Source organism: Tachypleus tridentatus, chromosome 4 (assembly GCF_004210375.1).
Source record: "Tachypleus tridentatus isolate NWPU-2018 chromosome 4, ASM421037v1, whole genome shotgun sequence".
Lineage (NCBI taxonomy): Eukaryota > Metazoa > Arthropoda > Merostomata > Xiphosura > Limulidae > Tachypleus > Tachypleus tridentatus.
In genome coordinates, this window is record NC_134828.1 from 25,976,218 (window position 1) to 25,996,835 (window position 20,618).

At 31.4% G+C, this 20,618-nt stretch overlaps 1 protein-coding gene across 2 annotated transcripts; it reads right to left on the reverse strand.

Moving 5' to 3' along the window:
- Positions 1-3,161: 3,161 nt before the first annotated feature.
- On the reverse strand, positions 3,162-20,546 carry LOC143248710 (RAB7A-interacting MON1-CCZ1 complex subunit 1-like). 2 transcript variants are annotated; one of them, XM_076497359.1, is made up of 8 exons: positions 20,387-20,546; positions 18,792-18,910; positions 18,057-18,150; positions 15,574-15,623; positions 13,877-14,008; positions 11,108-11,213; positions 4,577-4,801; positions 3,162-4,258 (listed from the first exon to the last, which is right to left on the reverse strand). In XM_076497359.1, exons 1-8 carry the CDS (start codon positions 20,454-20,456, stop codon positions 4,239-4,241), a joined length of 816 nt encoding a protein of 271 aa, XP_076353474.1. In that variant the 5' UTR covers positions 20,457-20,546; the 3' UTR covers positions 3,162-4,238. The 2 variants fall into 2 exon arrangements, with proteins under 2 accessions (XP_076353474.1, XP_076353475.1); XM_076497360.1 differs by lacking the exon at positions 20,387-20,546 and adding an exon at positions 20,037-20,125.
- Between the last annotated feature and the right edge of the window lie 72 nt (positions 20,547-20,618).

Here is a 20,618-nt window from a genome sequence, read left to right on the forward strand (position 1 = left end):
TGCGATAAAACAAGAAAAATACAACTTATGGTGTTTCGATAAATGTACTTACCACCACTAGGTATGAAGAACGAGGTAATTATAACGTTGTTGAAAATACAAGTTTTAAGCACCTGAGACATCACTGGTGACGAACAAGGATAACCATGTATTTACTTTATTCCTTATTAACATAGTTTCCTCGAGTTTCATTTTGTGGGGTTTTTTTCCTAATTAAGCACAAAGCTACACAATGGGCTGCAGCTTACCACAGGTATCGCAACCCACATTCTATCGTTGTAAGTCCACAGACATAGGAGTTTATGTTCTTCAGCGATTTCGTGAAATGAATGAGAGATGTTGTGATTGCTTGTTCATGCTAAAAGATGCGAGGATGATGATGTGGTCGTTTATTGAGGTACTGAGTTTTTTCTCTGCTTCACCTGTATAGCCTACGTCCAGTATCGACACTAGTATTCATACACATTACTAGTCTGATATGTTGGAATTTACTTGATACAGTACTTACTTGTTCAGTGACACAAGTAAAAGTACTTTTATATTATTATTATTATGAGTTTTACACAGTCGAAACCATAATTTCTTAAGGGAATCGGAAAGCCCAACGAGAAAGTTTTGAGTTATCTGACATCACACTGGCTGTGATGGCCCGGCCTGGCCAGGTGAGTTAAGGCACTCGATTCGTAATTTTAGGGTTGCGGGTTCGAATCCCGGTCGCACCAAACATGCTGCTTTTTCAGCCGTTATAATGTTACGGTCAATCCCACTATTCATTGGTAACAGAGTAGCCAAAGAGTTGGGGGTGGGTGGTGATGACTAGCTGCTTTCCCTCTAGTCTTACACTGCAAAATTAAAGATGGCTATCATAGATATCCCTTGGGTAGCTTTGCGTGAAATTCGAAAAACAAACACACTCGTTGTGATTATTGGTTACTTTGGTTTCCATGTTAATTTCAGAAAATTTGTTGGCGTAAAGAAAACAACATTTTGGATGTTGAGGTTTAGAATATCTTTTTAGACACTAATGTTCTTAGTACAGAAATTCATTTTGTGAAGTCCCGTTTGTTAACAGGTGTGAAATAAGATAACATAAATTGTTGATGATGTTTCTATTTGCTTCAATATGTTAAATAAAAACATACATTTTCTTGTTATTCACAACTGCAGAAATACCAGTTTGTATTATACCTTGTAGAAATGCTCCACTTTGTACTGAACCTTGCAGAAATACTTCAGTTTGTATTATATTTTACAGAAATACTCTGGTTAAGCCAATATTATATAATCTTAGGAAGAACATGTAGGATTAATTCACGATATACTTCTTAATACAAAAAATTCAAAACTTTTTATCTCCAAGTATTTACTTATCTCTACATCAGGGTGTTATATTTTACCAACCCCACTGATAGTATCCAGAGGAACCAGTGGTAACATTCTTGATATTATCCACTACATTTCTTTGTCCCTGAATTCCAGAAATGATTTTAGATCTAACAGTGATATCTAGCCTGCCCTCTGGTGGTATATGACTGTTTTTATAAAGTTTAGACAACAATAAATCATTTTATGTGATTTAACAAATTCTTTGTGTTCCCTCAAAGTTAAGTCTTTACTTATGTTTTAACATAATTTTAATTTAATACATTTTATATTCACTTACAGTAAATTCATTATCTAGGTCCATCCACAGAATCTTCTACACTCAGTAGACATAAGAGAAATGTTGTGGTAACAGTAAATTACCATTAGTTATATATTTAACTTCTTTGTGTTCCCTCAAAGTTAAGTCTTTACTTATGTTTTAACATTTTTAATTTAATCATTTTATATTCAGGGTAAATTCATTATGATCCACAGAATCTACCAGTTACCTTTGTCTCCAAATTATAAAAAGTACATTAATCTGTTCTTAAAAACAAAAACTCTCCCAAAACTTTATATTTGTCAAATACAAACACAGACAGTTTTGTAATTAGCAACCACCCCTTATAGTAGCTGTACTTTATACTGTTTATGGAATAATTTCTATATGGTCTGTATCAAAGTTGAAGTTTTTCTGCAACCTCAACCAAACATGTTTTATTTTTCTGGTCAACATATGGTCAACAAAATCAGTTAATTTTGCTAAAGTGAATGTAAAGAAGTAGAAGGGGTTGCTGTTCTAAGACAGAGGAAGGCTACCATAAAATAATTTACTCCAAGTGCTATGGATAAAATAGTAACAGGACAAGAAATGTAAGAGAGACAGAACCAACAAATGTAAAAAGAACAGCTTCCATGTGCAGATCTTGAACCACTAAAAGACAGAATTTCATAAAACACCCTGAACAACACTGACTCCAAGATGCATGCTAAATACTGCTTGGTCAGGTTACCTGACCATATGACAGCAACTCTGCTTTGGTCAGATTACCTGACCATATGACAACAGTTATACTTATATCACATTACTTGAGTACATATCACAATTCTCAGTACTGCAAAATTACACTTACAAGCACTAGGATTAGAAACCAGCTATATTCATCATGTATTTCAAAGTTTACATTTTCACTAAGTAGACCCTCCATAAGAACACTTAACTTAAAGCAACATTCTGATCCACTACCCCAACCTTCTTCTTTTCATGAACTTATACAGAGTGGAAGAAAAATCAGGATAAAACCTAAGTAACTACAGAAACAAATCTGTACTTTAAATTAGAATTAAAAATAATCTATGTATTATTATAGGATTATATAAAAAATAAGTCATCCTATCAAAAAACAATACTTAAGGATTTATAAACACGATCAAAAGTTGTGTATTCCACAAGAGAAGGATATAAAACATGATTACAAGTTGTGTATTCCAGAAAGTAAGGGCATTAAATATAATTACAGGATGTGTATTTCAGAAAAGGACATAAAACACGATTACAGGTTGAGTACTCAAGAAGGTAAGGACATTACATATAATTACAGGATGTGTATTCAAGAAAAGGACATAAAACATGATTACAAGTTGTGTATTCCAGAAAGTAAGGGCATTAAATATAATTACAGGATGCGTATTTCAGAAAAGGATGTAAAACATGATTACAAGCTGTGTATTCCAGAAAGTAAGGGCATTAAACATGATTACAAGTTGTGTATTAAAGAAAATAAGGATACAAAACATGATTACAAGTTGTGTATTAAAGAAAATAAGGATACAAAACATGATTACAAGTTGTGTATTCCAGAAATAAGAACATTAAACATGATTACAAGTTGTGTATTCCAGAAATAAGGACATTAAACATGATTACAAGTTGTGTATTCCAGAAATAAGGACATTAAACATGATTACAAGTTGTGTATTCCAGAAAAGGACATAAAACATGATTACAACTTGTGTATTCCTGAAAGTAAGAGCATTAAACATGATTACAAGTTTCCATAAATAAGGACATTAAAGATTATTACAATTTGTGTATTCCAGAAAGTAAGGATATTAAACAAGTATATTCCAGAAAGGAAGAATCTTAAAAAAATAAGTGGTGATTTATATTTTTAAGTAATAACAAACTTAAATAAGATTCCATCAATAATATACAGTACTAAATACAAACAACATAAAGCATTATAATTTTCATACAGTTTTTTCTTGTCTGATAGAGGATTAATATACTTAGCAGCCCACATCAATGAAACTGCAAAAGAAACACAGAACACCTTTCTCAACATCTCTAGAAAGAAAAGCATTTTTTTTGTCAGTTCTCTACAACCAATCTTTAATTTTTTAATTAACCCATTCCATAATTTTCCCAAGATAATTTGGACACATTTCATGTTTAAAAAAATATATGCATGAGTTAATTTCAGGAAGCCATTTTTGTCACATTTTTAATTATTTGTCTGAATATATTTGAAGGTTTTTCATATACTACAATATGCTATCAAAAAGTAAAATAAAAAAACTAACCTTTTTCAACTATTTCCAAAAATAAAGCTAACACGGAAAGTGTTAAAAGAAAATATCATACTTGATTTTATAAACAACTGTGACAAGGATATTCTAAGAGATACTAACATTTCAGAACATTAATTTATCTGTGTGTATAAGAATAAACAAAAAAATTGATGATATGTTGCAAACTCTTGTCACGATGCTGATGATATGTCCAATAATTCAGTTCTGCACCAACAGATGTCAGCTTTACAACTACCCCAAACCAGTTTAGTTTTCTGTCCAGCAACAATTATAGGGTCCTTCTAAGTAGCCATTAGGTAATCTGTAAGCATAACATTAAAAGTGAGGAAATACAGTGTAATGAACAGTGCACAATCAAGAGAAGCAAGTGAACTTGTGCATAATTGAACAACAACTAAATCTTGTAATGTTCCTAGCTTCTTTGATATTCATCATAGCAAATACTTAGATCACAAAATTTTTTAACCTGCTCATTTCAATGTGCTTTTCCTTACTATTACTTACCTATTATTTTAAAACTAAGAAAAAAATTATTTATCCTTTTTGTTTTATGTAAAGAAATACACAAAGACTGAGTGATTTCTGAAATACCTTTTAACTTAATGTAGACTTGTCTTACCCAAAAGTTCTCTGGCCCTATCACAATTCCATCCTAAACCATTAAGTGGCCCTTCCACCATTTTCACATACAACTGAAGCAATTCAACACCAGTGTGTTGTAGGGTTGAGGCATTTTGTACTATGGTGTCTTCGGTGTTGTTCCACATCTTGGTGTAGTACACATACCAGTAACACATCTCAGCTCCATACATCAGGGCTAACATGTGAGTGTCACTAAAGATACCTATAAAAGAAGTAAACACAAGGTATTTCATCTCTAAAGATTATTTAAAGAAATGAACAACTTGTACTGTGAGCAGTGTTTGGATAACAACTTAACTATTAACCCACAGTTTTATTTTACTTCTACTGTGATAAAAAATAAAGCTAATATTTATAATATTAAACAAGTAATTTTAAATAAAACTGGTTTTGTCAATATTCCGTCTAATACAGCATACATGAAAGACCTAATAAGTGATGCTCTGTAGCTTTCTATAATGAACAAAATATGAAATGTTTTCTTCTCTAACTGAAGAATGTTCAGAACTGTATACTTACATCATGAGCAGCAAATAACAAAACAGACACTTCCAAATTAAAGAATGCTTAAAGCTGTACGTTTATACTTTAAACAAAACACAAAACACACTTCCAAGTTGAAGAATGCTTCTTTAAACAAAACAAAAACATTTCTTCCAAATTAAAGAATGCTCAAAGCTGTACGTTTATACTTTAAACAAAACACAAAACATATTCTTCCAAGTTGAAGAATGCTCAAAGCTGTACGTTTATACTTTAAACAAAACACAAAACATATTCTTCCAAGTTGTAGAATGCTCAAAGCTGTACGTTTATACTTTAAACAAAACACAAAACATATTCTTCCAAGTTGAAGAATTCTTCCAATACTTTAAACAAAACACAAAACACATTATTCCAAGTTGAAGAATGCTCAAAGCTGTACGTTTATACTTTAAACAAAACACAAAACACATTATTCCAAGTTGAAGAATGCTCAAAGCTGCATGTTTATACTTTAAACAAAACACATTATTCCAAGTTGAAGAATACTCAAAGCTGTATGTTTAAAGTAGTTTAATTAAATTTTGAACATAACTCAGTAACATGAATGGAAGAGTTTAAAAATGGCATTGGTGAAATCAGTAGTGGTGGTCAAGGTTATAGGATTAACTTCTCTACTACAACTACTTACAATATAAGAAGACATGCAACTCTTGTGAAAATTCTTTATAAAAATGAAACTAGTTGATGAAAGATTTAAATCTATCTTGAATGATCCTAAGGTTATTCAGTTTTAGAAAAATAAGTAACTTAATCTTTATTCTTTTAACTATTTTAATAAAAGACTCATTATTCGATGTAATTATTTGTACTCAGACTCAGAATAGTTGACAGGCAATGTGGTATTCAGGTTGAGTACAAAAATACTATTTATAATGTTACAGTTTACAAATTTTACTTCTTCCATAACCTCTTGAACCTTCTAAATGTTTTTTAAAGTAAATATTTTTATTTTATTTTCCATTTTCTCTATTATATTATTAACTCTAGATATTATTATCAAGTTACAATATAATTACTAAATTTAAGAAATGGAAACATGTATTTTAATTTTCCTTTCCAATTCTTTGTCTTTTATTCTTAATGCAGGTATGTCAACCTGTTCCTGTCAGTGTGACCTACACTGTTATTATAGTTATTACAGAAACTCTTTCACTGATGCTTGCACATGCAAGTGATGCCATCTTGCTCAGACATTTCCACAAGTAAACCTACACCAACTTAAATGTACATAATCATAAAATTTTCAAATATGCATTTATAAACACAGCTAATACATAACCAATTAAAATATAAAGGTAAAACCTAAATGTAGTCTAACTGTTTAACAAACTAATACATATGAGACAAGAAACACTTGCCCAACACCAGATACTCTTCAAGAAAACAATGAACTAAGTTTCTTTTCTACCTGGTGCTACGAATCCATACACTGTTAGAAGTTTCTTTAGACTATAACTGAATACTGCAAAATCTCCTTATTTACTGGTTGTAAGCATGTCAATCAACTTCAAACTGTCACCTAGCAACACTGCTTTGACTTTGCAAATGGGTATGGCTGACCTTAAGCTTAGAAATATTAGAATTTAAACCCTTATACATAAAGTTTTGGAAATTTTCTAGACACTAATAAAAGAAAGGTGGAATTGTAATTTCACCAAGTATGCCAACAGTTTTTATTCTATTCTCACAGTATAGTGTATAATGGCTCAAAAAAGTTGTAACTTGTAACTGCAAGTGGATCATGTGACAGCATAACCTGCAGTTTTAATTATTGTTTCAAATGTTTCTTTTAAAATTAAAGGAATAAAACTCAGATAATACAAAAGTTTAAATTATAACATACTTGATAATAGTAATTTTATTAAAATACATTTATATTAAATGGTTTAATCAAATATTGAATGTAACTAAGTAGCATAAACAGAAGGGGTTTTAAAATGGTGCATTGGCTATAGGGTTAACTCAAACAAGTTTCAAGAGCTTTTTTTTTTGTTTTATAATAAAATATCATGGAAATGTTTCCTCACCTGATTGGACAATCTCTATTTTAACCTTACTTTGAATAACTTGGACATGGAAAGTTAACATTTTTCTAAACTGAAAATGTTATTTCCAATAGATATCTACACAACTCTTATTGCAACTGGTGCCCTCTCCATATTTGCACTGATAAATCACTTTAACACCTACACCACATATCACTTGGAAATGTGAAAAGGAGAACCTTTTGGAAATACATTTTCAGTTTAGGAAAACATTAGGTTCCAATACAATATCTTACCTTCACTTAAAAAAACAGATAAAATCCTACACTGAACTGGTGGAAAGCCAGTGAAGAAATGATCCCTCTTTAGATTGGGGTTAGCATTTATTGTTGCAAAGCAACTGGGCTATCTGCACCAAACAACCAATAAAAAGGTAAAGAAGTAAAATTATTAAAATATGTAAAAAGGAATCATGCTAAAACAAAACATAGTCCACTGTTCAAATTAAAATCTTAAATATAGTAAAAAAAAAGATCAATGTCCCTTAAAAATTTAAAAACACAACTGAGGTGGACATTGTCACTGGCAATGAACCCATGGTAAAAATATGTTTAAAATGGTGTCGTCTCTCTCAATTGTAATGACAGCATGATAGTAAAATATGGGCTGTTGTGACCTGGGTGTCACACAGCCCACACATTGATGCATGAGTCCCAGATAAAAGAAAGAAATGAGTTAAAAAACTGTGACCAATAAGTAGCCTAGCCAGAACAACTTCCTCTTTATGGAAGCAAGACAGCCAAAGAGCAACAGAAGGTTTGATCTGGAAAAGCTTGTTATCACGTTGCTCACTCCAAGTTGACTGCTAACTGGCAAGGAGCTGATCCTTGAATACAGGACCATAGTTTATGTATGGGACAGACATGGCAATGATAGTACCAGAACAAAAAGACTTAGATGTGATATCAGCAAGCTTGTTCCACGAATACCAACATGGTCTGGTACCCATAAAAACTGGAAAGAAGTAGATGATTGAGAGATATGGGCCAGTCAGAACTGGTGTATTTAATTCAAGATTCCTACTGGCCTTGACATTCAACTTGCTGACCATGTGCACAGGCCTGCTGAAATACAATTGAGTTTAAAGTGTAGGATACCAACAAAAGGTATCCCAAACCCACATAATCTCATCTCTTTAACTTGTCATATCTCAACTTAAAACCCATATAACCCCTGTAACTTTGAGACCATAATTTTAATTTATTTTTAATGTATTAGTTAGTTTGGTTTGAACTTTGAAAAAAACTACACAAGAGCTATCTGCACTAGCAGTCCCTAACTTAGTAGTGTAAGACTAGAGGAAGGCAGCTAGTCATCACCACCCACCACCAACTCTTGGACTACTCTTTTACCAACGAATAGTGGGATTGACCATCACATAATAATGCCTCCACAGCTGAAATGTTGAGCATGTTTGGTGTGATGGGGATTCAAACCCACGACCCTCAGATTATGAGTCAGGTGCCTTAACCACTTGGCCATGCCAAGCCCACCCTATTTTGGAAAGCAAAGCTACTACATAAATGGAATTGATCAACCATCACCTGGCAGCTTCTGGAACTGTACTTCAGGATGGTGGTAGGAAGAGTCTCAATGTTCTAGAACATCAGAGATGTGCAGCAATCTCTGTGGGCTTTACACATGCATGCTAGTGTCTGGGATGAACATGTTTATGAAATAAAAGACCATGAAAGAGAACTTCTAGCTGTGCTATAGAACAGCACATTTCTACAGGATTTCTAATCCTGTAACATAACTAACTATTTTGGCACAGATGACAATTGAATGAATACACTCAACCAGCACCTGGCAGCATCTGAAATCATACATCAAGTTCAGAATAGAAAGAGCTACAATGTAATTGACATCAAGCATGGTCACAGGATGGACAGTGCAAATTTTCTTTAGAAAGTGTATCTAGACAAGCACTACTTGCCACAGAGTGAGATCTCCAATACACTAGCAAAAAAGCCCCCATAAACAAAGAAGTAACAAAATATTTAGTGAAAAAAAATCTAAGTCTGTAATATAAAGGAAAATGTTGACAAATTTATGAGCAAAAACAAACATATCTGTATATCTGTATAGTACTACTGCCAATCAAGAAGTGATCAAGATATATGCAAAACCGGCTCGTTTGGGTTGAGAAAATATTTTACGTAGAAGAGTGAACAACGTTTCGACCTTCTTCGGTCATCATCAGGTTCTTTGTGAACCCAAATGAGCCGTTTTTGCATATATCTTTCTCTACAAGTGGGTTTTCTCGACATCACTGAAGAAGTGATTAACTATTTCAACACAGACTCAGTCAAGTTGACTGATCATGTGACTTCTCTGTATTCATCTAAATTCTTTCTAGATTTAATATTTCTAACTTTCAATATAGTGTGTATATCACAAACTTTGGCAGACTTTCAGTTACCATTGTAAGTTTTTTACCTCCCCAAAATAATATTTTTAGTGAAGTATTTTTAATAAATCAAAATAAAGATATGTTCAGTAACACAATGAGTATTTGTTTTGAATAGTCCACGTGCATAATAATTTTCATGTAAGATTAAAAATACTATTTGTTTTGTTTTTGAAGTTTGCTCAAAGCTACACGAGGGCTCTCTGCAGTAGTTGTCCCTAATTTAGCAGTGTAAGACAAGATGGAAGGCAGCTGGTCATCACCACCCACTGCCAACTCTTGGGCTACTCTTTTACCAATGAATAGTGGGGTTGAACATCACATTGCAATGCCCCCATGGCTAAAAGGGCAAGCATGTTTGGTGTGACAGGGATTTGAACCTGCAACTCTCAGTTACGTGTTGAGTGCCTTAACCACCTGGCCATGCTGGGCCAAAAATAGTGTTTCTCATGTCAAAAATCTCAAATTTCCCAAAACCTCCAAAACGCATTTCAAAGAGTTAACGACTACAAATGTGGAGAGGGCACTTGTTACAATAGGAGTTGTGTCATGCTCCTATTGGTGAAGAGCTACTGCACAATCATTTACATGTGGAGATGCAGAAGGAGGAGATGTAAGATTAGTGGCGAGCATTAAAAAAAACTGTGCCAACAGAGGGCTCACTAATCAAGAAAAGCAGTTTTGTAAGAAAGGTAAGATATCATATCAGAAATCTCTATTTTAACCTTACTTAAACTTTTCCCACCTGTGTATACTTTACTACACATGACAAAGTTTAGTGTCTTACATTAATTATTTTATTAAACTATTTTTACTTCATGTTACACCATTTAGTATAACATAAAATCTTAACTAACAATCCATGTTTTGATAGTGTAATTCTACAAGGAAATATTTTTAAAATTATCCTGAATTTTCCCTAGCATAACACAAATATTTTCTCTAGGCATCACATCTTCAATATTGAAAGTTAAAGGTATTAAATGTATAAATAATTTAAACAAGTATAAAGAGGTCATGTGGTCAGTCAAATGACCGAGATCATGTTGAATGAGGTAAATAAATTGAACTTAGAACATGTCTACTTTAACCTTGCTTTAAATAAATTAGAAAATTTTTATTTTAATCCTACTTTAAAGAACTTGGACTGCATCCCACCATACTGGGAAAATCCAAGTGAATGATATTAATACACACAAAAAACGAACAACACCTTTTTGTACAGGAATGCTACTCAAATCAAATTATCAGTTTCTTTAAAGATAAGCCAAAATGCTTAATTCAATGGCAAAAAAAAACTATGGAAAGCATTAGTATATGTTTTAATATTTCATTGCTTATCATAAACTTGAAATTGGTAAACTCTAAGAAACTAATATTTTCATTATGGTGGTACAAACCTGAAAAGTCACATGTAATAATTAATATCATATTTTAAATACTAAAACATAGGTTACTTGAAAGTTAAGTGTAACACAACTGAACTGTAATAGTGAATTATACTTACCGTGCTGCAGAAGTTTCAGCACATCATGATCATCTTTGGTATCAACCGTGATTACATGTCTTGTGGATAACATGATCTTCAAGTATTCCACCCCCCTAGAAAGGAACTAAAACAGTTACTGTTCGTGGGAGATCTCTCGCTGTTCTAACTTATCATTAGTACTTAACTCACAAATGTCTTAGTTTTATGCTATATTAACGTAAAGTTACATAGACACAGGAAAAATGAGTTGTCAACAAAAGTAAAAAACTTTTTGTTTTGCAATAATCAAAAAACAATAATGTAAAAGCTGAGACATTCATGTCTTACAAACTCTAATTATTAAGAAGTTCTGATTAAAAGAATAACTATTATTTACAACTAAAATGATTGAAAATTACATAGACTTTAACAAAGACACACAACTTGGTATTGCAACTATTCTGTTTACATAAAATAACTTGTATCTCAGAACGGCTGGTATAGGTATTAACACTTTTATCTATAAGGAGAGAACAACGTTTTGACCTTCCTAGGTCATCTTCACCTTTTCTTAACCTGAAAATGATCTGGGAAGGTTGAAACATTGTTCTCTCCTTATCAATAAAAGTGTTAATACCCATACCAGCCGTTCTGAGATACATTTTTATTTCAAGTGGGTTTCCATCATCAAGAATAAAACAACTTGTTACAGAAAGATTTTGTTTACAACATGTAAAACAACTTAGTACAGAAAGTACACTGTTTACAATACATACAACAATTTGATAATGCAATTTTCCTGCTTACAATACATAAAACACACACTGAGACACATTTTAACTCTCTTTTCCTAAAGGCTCGAGTAATTTTATGATGTCAAACTCACTTTTATAGTATGACTTTTATCACATATTGACTTAATATTATTATATATATTTATTTCAAACTGATGTTTTAATACACCTTATGTATCTTCACAAAAGTAAAATAAATTTTAATTTCTGTTTTATTCTTTCTAGAATAACTCCAAATTTTAACATGAAACTACATTTATCCTAAATAGCTTTAAACACTTAAATTTTATTGTCTTATTTCCATTTGAACTGTAACTAACTAATATTCTCATCACATAAACTGTATATCACTAAGAGAATGTGTAGTTCATGTTACACACAAGCTGTTTGTGAAGGCACCTTGTTAAAAGTTACTATTATTTATTTTACCTAATATTGCCTTATTAAATCTAAAAGGCTTCTACTTTTTACATTTTAGTTGGTCTTATAAAAAATAAATAATGAATGCAAAGGAAAGCCAAGAAATAAGGAACTTAGCTGGGTCTTCTTTAATATTTGCTTCCAGCTGTCAATGAAACTTAAACCCTACTTTCCATACCCATGGTATTATTACCCTAAGTGATTTTTTATTTAATTAAATAATGTGCCAAAAAACACAAAATAATAACATGCAAAATGCAGACAATATCCCATAACTATCACAAATTTTCAGACTTTCTAATTATGTGGCAGCTGTTGTTAAAATTCAGCTTAGCTCTGTAATGTGTTTCCCATGAAAATAAAGTTAAAACTGGATGTGAAATAAACAATTTTCCAGACAAAAAATAACAATATAATACAGCTTTTTATATGCAAAAACGGCTCGTTTGGGCTGAGAAAACACTTTTACATAGAAGAGCGAACAACGTTTCGACCTTCTTCGGTCATCGTCAGGTTCACAAAGAAAGAGGTAACTGACCGGAAGCTGACCACATGTTTGAAAGGGGTTGTGTAACTGTGTGTCGAAATGTAGAGGGCGGTATACAAACATGTGGTCAGCTTCCGGTCAGTTACCTCTTTCTTTGTGAACCTGACGATGACCGAAGAAGGTCGAAATGTTGTTTGCTCTTCTATGTAAAAGTGTTTTCTCAGCCCAAACGAGCCGTTTTTGCATATAAATTTTCTCAACAAGTGGGTTTCTCGTCATCACTGATTAATATAATACAGCATTTGATGAGTTAAAAATAATATTAAATGTCAGAGAATGCTGGAGGCAATTTGAGAAATATAGCATATGACAAGTAGGCATGGCAAGAAAGGTCTGATTTTCTAAATTATGTCTCTGTAACTAAATAAGATTAATGGCTATAAACATTATGCTTTGTGTGAGTGATGACAATATTATAATGAGTAATTTACATTACATTTTGCACTTCTTGGAGGGGTGGTAAATATATTAGAGAAAAGACAATACCTAGAGAGCAAATGTCACAATTCTCATACTAGAACAAAATATGGATTTTTTAAATATTGCTTTATAAAATTAATAACTTAACACTTGTATTAAAATTTCAACTACGTATATTTCGATGTCATGTTTGTTCATTTACCATGATAATAAAGTATTTAAATTAAATTTTGAATGTAGCATGCATAAAAAAAAATGCCAAAAGTGAAAGTGTTATTTTCATCAACAAAGCATGTACATATAATATTTTAGAAAACCTTGAGAAAAAGTCATAACTAGGTTGTTGATAAGTATTAGTTCTTATTAAATTATTTAAAAAAGGTAAAAAATTAATGACCTCTTCAATATTTCCCAATGTCTACTGCTACATTCTGCTTAGGAAATGTCTTCCTCAGCACCACAGGATAAAGAATGTAGAATTAACCACAAACATTCAGTAAAGAGATTCTCGATTTTAGCTGAGGCTATTTTCCTGAAAATATCTTTATGACATTTTAGTTAATCAGAGATAAAAATGGCATTACCATTTCAAACTTGTAACTTACTAGACGTATTCTCAATATTTACCTTGAAAAATTCATCCTGGTGATTCTTAATCCACGTCTTGTCTTGAGTTCGTATGTTACAGTACATATATAGTAACGCACCCTTCCTCCAGTGAAGACATTCAACTTGTTCTATTCCAATAATTTCTTCTACCTGTAAAAATTAAGTTGCTGGAATTTTAAAATGTTTAATGAAAATAAAACCAAAAATATATTAAACTTTCTTGTGCCCTAGGACATTTATAAAGTAAAACAGGTTAAACAGGGACTGTCAATACTGGTGGTTACTTAGGTTTTTCCAGCATTTCATTCATTTAATTTAACAAGTCTGTAAAACTCGAGTAACCACCAGTATTGACAGTCCCTGACACTTTCAATGTCACAGTAACCTCTTGTCTTTATCCTCTTGCTAGAATTAGCCAAAATGTTAAACCACTTTTATTGTTACAGTAATAACTTGTATTTGTCCTCCAACTGGAACTTGTCAACATTTCAAACCACTTTCAATATCACATTAATCTCATGTTTATCCTCCAAACGGAATTGGTCAACATTTCAAAACCTGGGTCTGAAAATAAAAATGTGTGACAGAACCAGCCATGTGGTGTACAATGGTAGTAACACTGCTCAATGTCAGAGGAACTCCAGTCATCATGCTACCATTTAAATAAAATAAGAGAACTCTGAAGGAGATGATTTCACAGATGTGCATATGAGAAATGAACTCAATAAAATCCATGAAACTGAAATTATTACCAATTTGCTTTTTATGTAGATCTGATATGTTCATTTAGTAATTTTATATTAATGAAATTGAGAATAAATATCAAAACCCAAACTCTGGGAGAATAATTATGGTAAAAACCGTAACATAGTCTCAGAAACAGGTAACTTTAAACCTTGTAACCTGATTAAGAGAAGTCTAATTAATGTAAGAAAAGATAGTTTGTAACAGAAACTTTACCTTAAATCAATATAAAACAATTATGTTTTTATCAAAAAAAAGAAACTAAGCAAATAAATTCAAATTGAATGTTAAATAAAAGTTGCAAACAATAAGTTTCAAAATTCTGTAATCTGAAATACCATAGACAAGAATAAGCTTTTGTTATACACATAAAGTACTCAAGGGGAGTGCTACACATGAAGAGGTACATCCTAATGCTAACTGCATCCCAGACTCTTGTGATACATCTTATTATAAATAGTTCTATTCAATGGTAAGTAAATGCACAGAAAGTTTTCTGCAGGGAGCACGAGTTATTAGCTTTCTGTTCCATGGAGAGGTGACTAGCTTCTTAAGTATTAATCTGATGATGCAGACTACTGTGATGATAGAGACTATAGATCGGGTAAAACTAATTTATTCATATAAATGTTTCTTAAGGCTAGTGTACAAACTACAATTCGGAAACTATGTTAACTTTCACAAAACAAGGAAAAAAAGACTTCATTCTACAAATAAGGTTAGAAAACAACTTGCAAATAAACAATAAACTGTGTAATAACTAATCAAGATGAGACTACTGTTAATACTGTTCCTCACCTAGATCGAATAATTAGAATCTGAACCAGAAAAAGTACTTTTTCTTCACTCGGCAATCAGCCAATTAAAAATTTTATAGTTAAGATACATATCTTCTTAAATATAAACCTATTTTAAATGTTTTACAAGTAAACAATAACTCATCAACATTAATTTTCCATGAATGAACTTACATCAGAATTCATGATTTCTATACAGAACTGCTCCACTTCAATAAATGCATCTACAGAAAATAAATGATAAAACTGTGTAAAGCCACATTCACAAAAATTTCTCGTAAAACCCCATAATAATCACTGTTGCACTACAATCTTATTTTACAATAATACATCAATCATTTTGGTTTGGTTTGTTTAAAATATTGTCCAAAGCTACCTGAGGGTTATCTGCGCTAGCCATCCCTAATTTAGCAGTATAAGACTAGAGAGATTGCAGCTATTCATCACCAACCACAGCCACCTCTTGGGCTACTCTTTCACCAACAAATAGTGGGATTGACTGTTACATTATTACGCCCCCACGGCTGAAAGGGCAAGCATGTATGGTGCAATGGGGATTTAAACCCACGACCCTCAGATTAGAAGTTGAGTGCCTTAACCACCTGGCCTATCTTTAAACACATCAAACAAAACTAGCAAATCTTTGTTACATAGAGTTAAGTAAGTGAACAAAACCTAACACAAATTTAATGCTGCACAGTGAAAGTGTTTAAGAAAAATGTTACTTTTCTAGAGTTTCTGGTATAGACATTTCGTTTTACAAAATCACATAAAACAAGATTAGACAAAAACTAAAATATCCTTGGTATTATTTTAATGTTCAATACTTTGTGTAAAAAATGTATCTCAGGACAGCTGGTACTAGTATCAACACTTTCACCAAAATAAAGCAGAGAACAACATTTTAACCTCCTTAGGTCTTACATCAAAATATTTTTCACTGCTGTATTTTGGTTAAAGTGTTAATACCCATACCAGCCATCCTGAGATACATTTTTATTTCAAGTGGGTTTCTCGTCATCATGGACTTTGAGTAATGTTAGTTTTAGTGAAAGTATTGGTTAAAATATTTAGTGTATGTGTTTGTATTTCTTTGTTTGTATCATATTTTTTATTTATTTCCTATATATTATTTATTCAGGAGATAATTTTGTATTGTTAGATTAACAGATGGATTTAGGACTAACATAAAACTCCTTAACTGCCCAAATCCCATGAAATATTAATAGAATAAAAGTTTTTAAAATATGTTTCTAACAATAACCATACACATCCAATTAACCAATGTTTTACATCATTAAATACTCCTAGTTAATACTGTATGTTGCATTAACTATAACAAATTAGCTTCATTATTTAAAAAGTGGCATTCTGATCTGTGTAAATAGCTTACTTTGATTAAAACAAAGGTTTCTGATGCCTCCAAAGGCAAGAGGAGGTCAGTAGATTAAATATATATACATACATCCATAAATATCCTATAGATAGTAAATAATTTATGATATTTTATTTAATAGGTTGTACAGTGCAGTTTTCCCACCCTCATGATAAGGCAAACAAAGCAGTTATATAAATCCCCTATTGTGACCTCCAAAGACGTATTTTTGTATGATTCTTTACGATAAGGTGTGCTTCCTACACGTCATACAGGTGATCCATTAATACATTTATTCCATTGTACAATTTCTGACACATTATTTTATTTATTTTCAAATACCACAAGAGTCCAGCACTTTGGACATGACCTATGGCTACACATTGCTAAGACTGGAATTATTTACAGTCATACGTACTCAACATCCATAGGCCAAGAAAGCGATCCAAGTAGTCCTCTACTATATGCCATTTCATTTCAGATGGGAAGGTAGGTAAACAAAAGCAGAATTTAATGACAAACAGTTGCTTCAATGAGCCAACTTTTGGGCCCAGTTTAATATGTGCAAATTCACATGAAGACATTTTATTTAAAAAAAAAGTTATTCTTCACACTTCCACTTTGGCTACAGTCCAGCTAAATAAAATATCCATTTATTCTAAGCTGTCAGTTATGCTACAGTCTAGTTAAAAAATGTCCATCTACTATACTCTGTCAGTTATGCTATAGTCCAATTAAAATATTATACATCATTAGAAATGCAACAAACTTTATTTTACTGAAATATAATACTTCACAGTAATGCTACAGTAAATTTCCAGCTTCTCATGATGTTTTTATCAAAACCAATCTTTTCCTCCCAAAATGGCCACTAGTTGGCCTTCTTAAAACTTTGATATGTGATAAAAGACATTAAGATAATGTACCATTTACTTTGACAATAGTGAAATATTACTCACCACTAAATATCATATTCCTAGGGAAAAAAAAAACATTGTTAGCTACCTTTTACTTGATTTTATTCACCTACATATTTTAAACTAATACATGGCAATTATTCTAAATATTATTTCAATAAAATTATTTTAAAATTTTAAAATCAAATCCAACAAGGAACAAAAATCAAAAGATACCTGAATATTTAAAATATTTTCCAAGAACATGACATGATAAATTATTTTCATCATGATTACCAGTTTTGTAAGATCACAAAAAACTGAGATTTTTTAAAATTTCTGTTATGCAAAGTTCGTTCATAATGGTACATACTCAAAAACCTTACCTAATATGCCAAGTACCTCTGTCTCAGCAGTTTCACCAGAGAATTCTTTATCAACTAACAAACCTTCTTGAAAGAAAGTTAAGTCCATCAAAGCCTTAATTAAGAATAAATTGTTTTATTAGGAATATTAGTACAAATAAAGAACAAATGAAGTCTTGAATTCACAGCTAACATAAACAGCATATAATTTCTATGCATATATTACAAACATACTTAAATTTCTTATGTCCATCACTGCCACATTTATCAAAAACTCTCTTAATACCAGGTTTACCTTTAAAAACACCATAAAAAACATCACATTTTAACATCTCATTACCTGTTTGGAACCTGAAACTAATAAAACTTTGGGTAGTTCAAAGGATAATACTCTTTCCTAATGGTGTTAAAAAATTTAAAACTCACATTTGGTTAATATCACACATTATGAGGTACATAACCTAACACGTACATTATATAATGTATCATATATATATAACAATAAGAATTAAAAGTTTAATAACAAAAATGTTGAAAAGTGTATAAAGTTCTAAGCATTCTTGTCCTCAAATATAAAAGAGATATACCATTTTGTTACTAGAGAGTCCTTTTACCACTCTCAGCAGAAATAGTGCAATCATTCACACCTACGTCCACTAACCGTGCTTTGGATATAAATTATTAAGACTCTATGATTTACAATAATAAAAACTTTTACTAGATCAAACCATACTTCAAACACATAAAATTTTTAACCTGAGTATACTCTTTCAAGACAAGCTTCTGACCATCAACAGTACCATCTTCCACCATGCAGTCTAGTAACAAATTTAGTTTTGAAATTCTGTTTTCAGAAGATGACAAAAATCCATTTTCTATAAGCATAGAGAAGAAAAAATAATGAAACTATTAGATACCAATATTCTAAAACTGATATACTTGAAAATTTTAAAAAGGAACAATGACAATGTTTAGCTACTTTTATGTTTCTGCAACAACTAAATAAATGTATTTTACACTGAAGGTTGAAGCAGACATATCTAAATTATGCCTACCTATTAAAGCTACTTTTAACATTAATGGTATTAACTGGATAACCATTACTTCCAGCACTCTTATAATACACTTCTAACTTCAAAACAAAAATGATACGACTCTGTAAGCAGGCAAAAGTTATACAGAGGTATCAAAATATATCAATATATCCTTATCTATGTCTCAGATGACTTGCTGCCATTGTTTTTGTTATAAATTTGTTGAATTATGCAAACATTCATAATAGCTTTATTTACTGGACTCACTGTCATGTTGAATCCTGTTTAATTAAAAAACTTCACAAAACTAAGGAATTGAAAACAGGCAACTTTATTGGAGTTCAATTATTAGTGTTTGTTAAATTATTAGTTGACAGGTTTATCAATCCATTACTGAATACAGTAATGTTGCCCTCCAACACCCCTTCTCCATACAAGCGAAAAAAAAAAAACAACAGAATAGGCTAATATCATAACTTATTCCTTCCTCCATCTACACATTAATCAAATGTAGTAATAAACCTTCCTATTTACATTCACCCTTTTTAAAGTAATTTTCATGTTACCCTTGAGTTCCATATTATGACCTCTTCTAAAGGTTGTCCTTGGAACATTTATCTAACACATTATCTTGTAAAAAATACCAAAAACTGCAACACAGTGTCTGACTTTGAATTGCCTGATAGACAAAAATGGGTAGCTATAGTACTAGTACTACTGCTAATAGAACTACTTTGGCCTATCCTGTCTTTGTCTCATTCATTTATCAAACATCCATGAACTACATATACATACATAAGTTTATAACCCAAGTACTTTCAAAGCCTTCTTCAACTGATTCCAACTTATACCATTAATTCAATGTTAGTGTTGGTGAAACTGTAACTTTGTGGTAAACGGATTTGCTTTAAAAAAGAATTAAATAAAAGCGGTTAACTTATATTACAATACTATAAGTTACTTCTACCTTAACAATCTCTTTTTACACTTCACAAGTTTAGCATCAAGGGCTTCAACTCTCTCGTTTAATTTATCCATCTTGAAAAACCCGAATCAACTCAAGCAGTTCTAACTGTAACATCAACGACTAATTATCGTATTTTCTTTTTTATAAAATGCATGTTTAAAATTAGATAAAAAATAAATATTAAAAAGTTCAAACTAGTAATATTAGTGAGTACTACGGGTTATAATAGACTGAATTTGTTACTGTTGTAGTGAAACTAAGTTTGTGGAAGAACGGCTTTGCTATAAAAAATAATTAATTAAAAGTGATTAAGTTAAAACTTATATTACAATACCATAAGTTACTTTTACCTTGGCAATCTCTTTTATATTTCTCAAGTTTAACATTAAGAGCTTTAACTCTCTCTTTCAACTTCTCCATCTTGAAAAACTAAATAAACTCTACTGAGACATATATCCTCCCACAGCAGTTCCAAATGCAACATCAACCATCACGACCAATTATCGTGTTGTTTTTTGTGTTTTTTTTGTAAAATACATGTTTAAAATTAAATGAAACACGTATTAAAAGTTTCAATTGTAA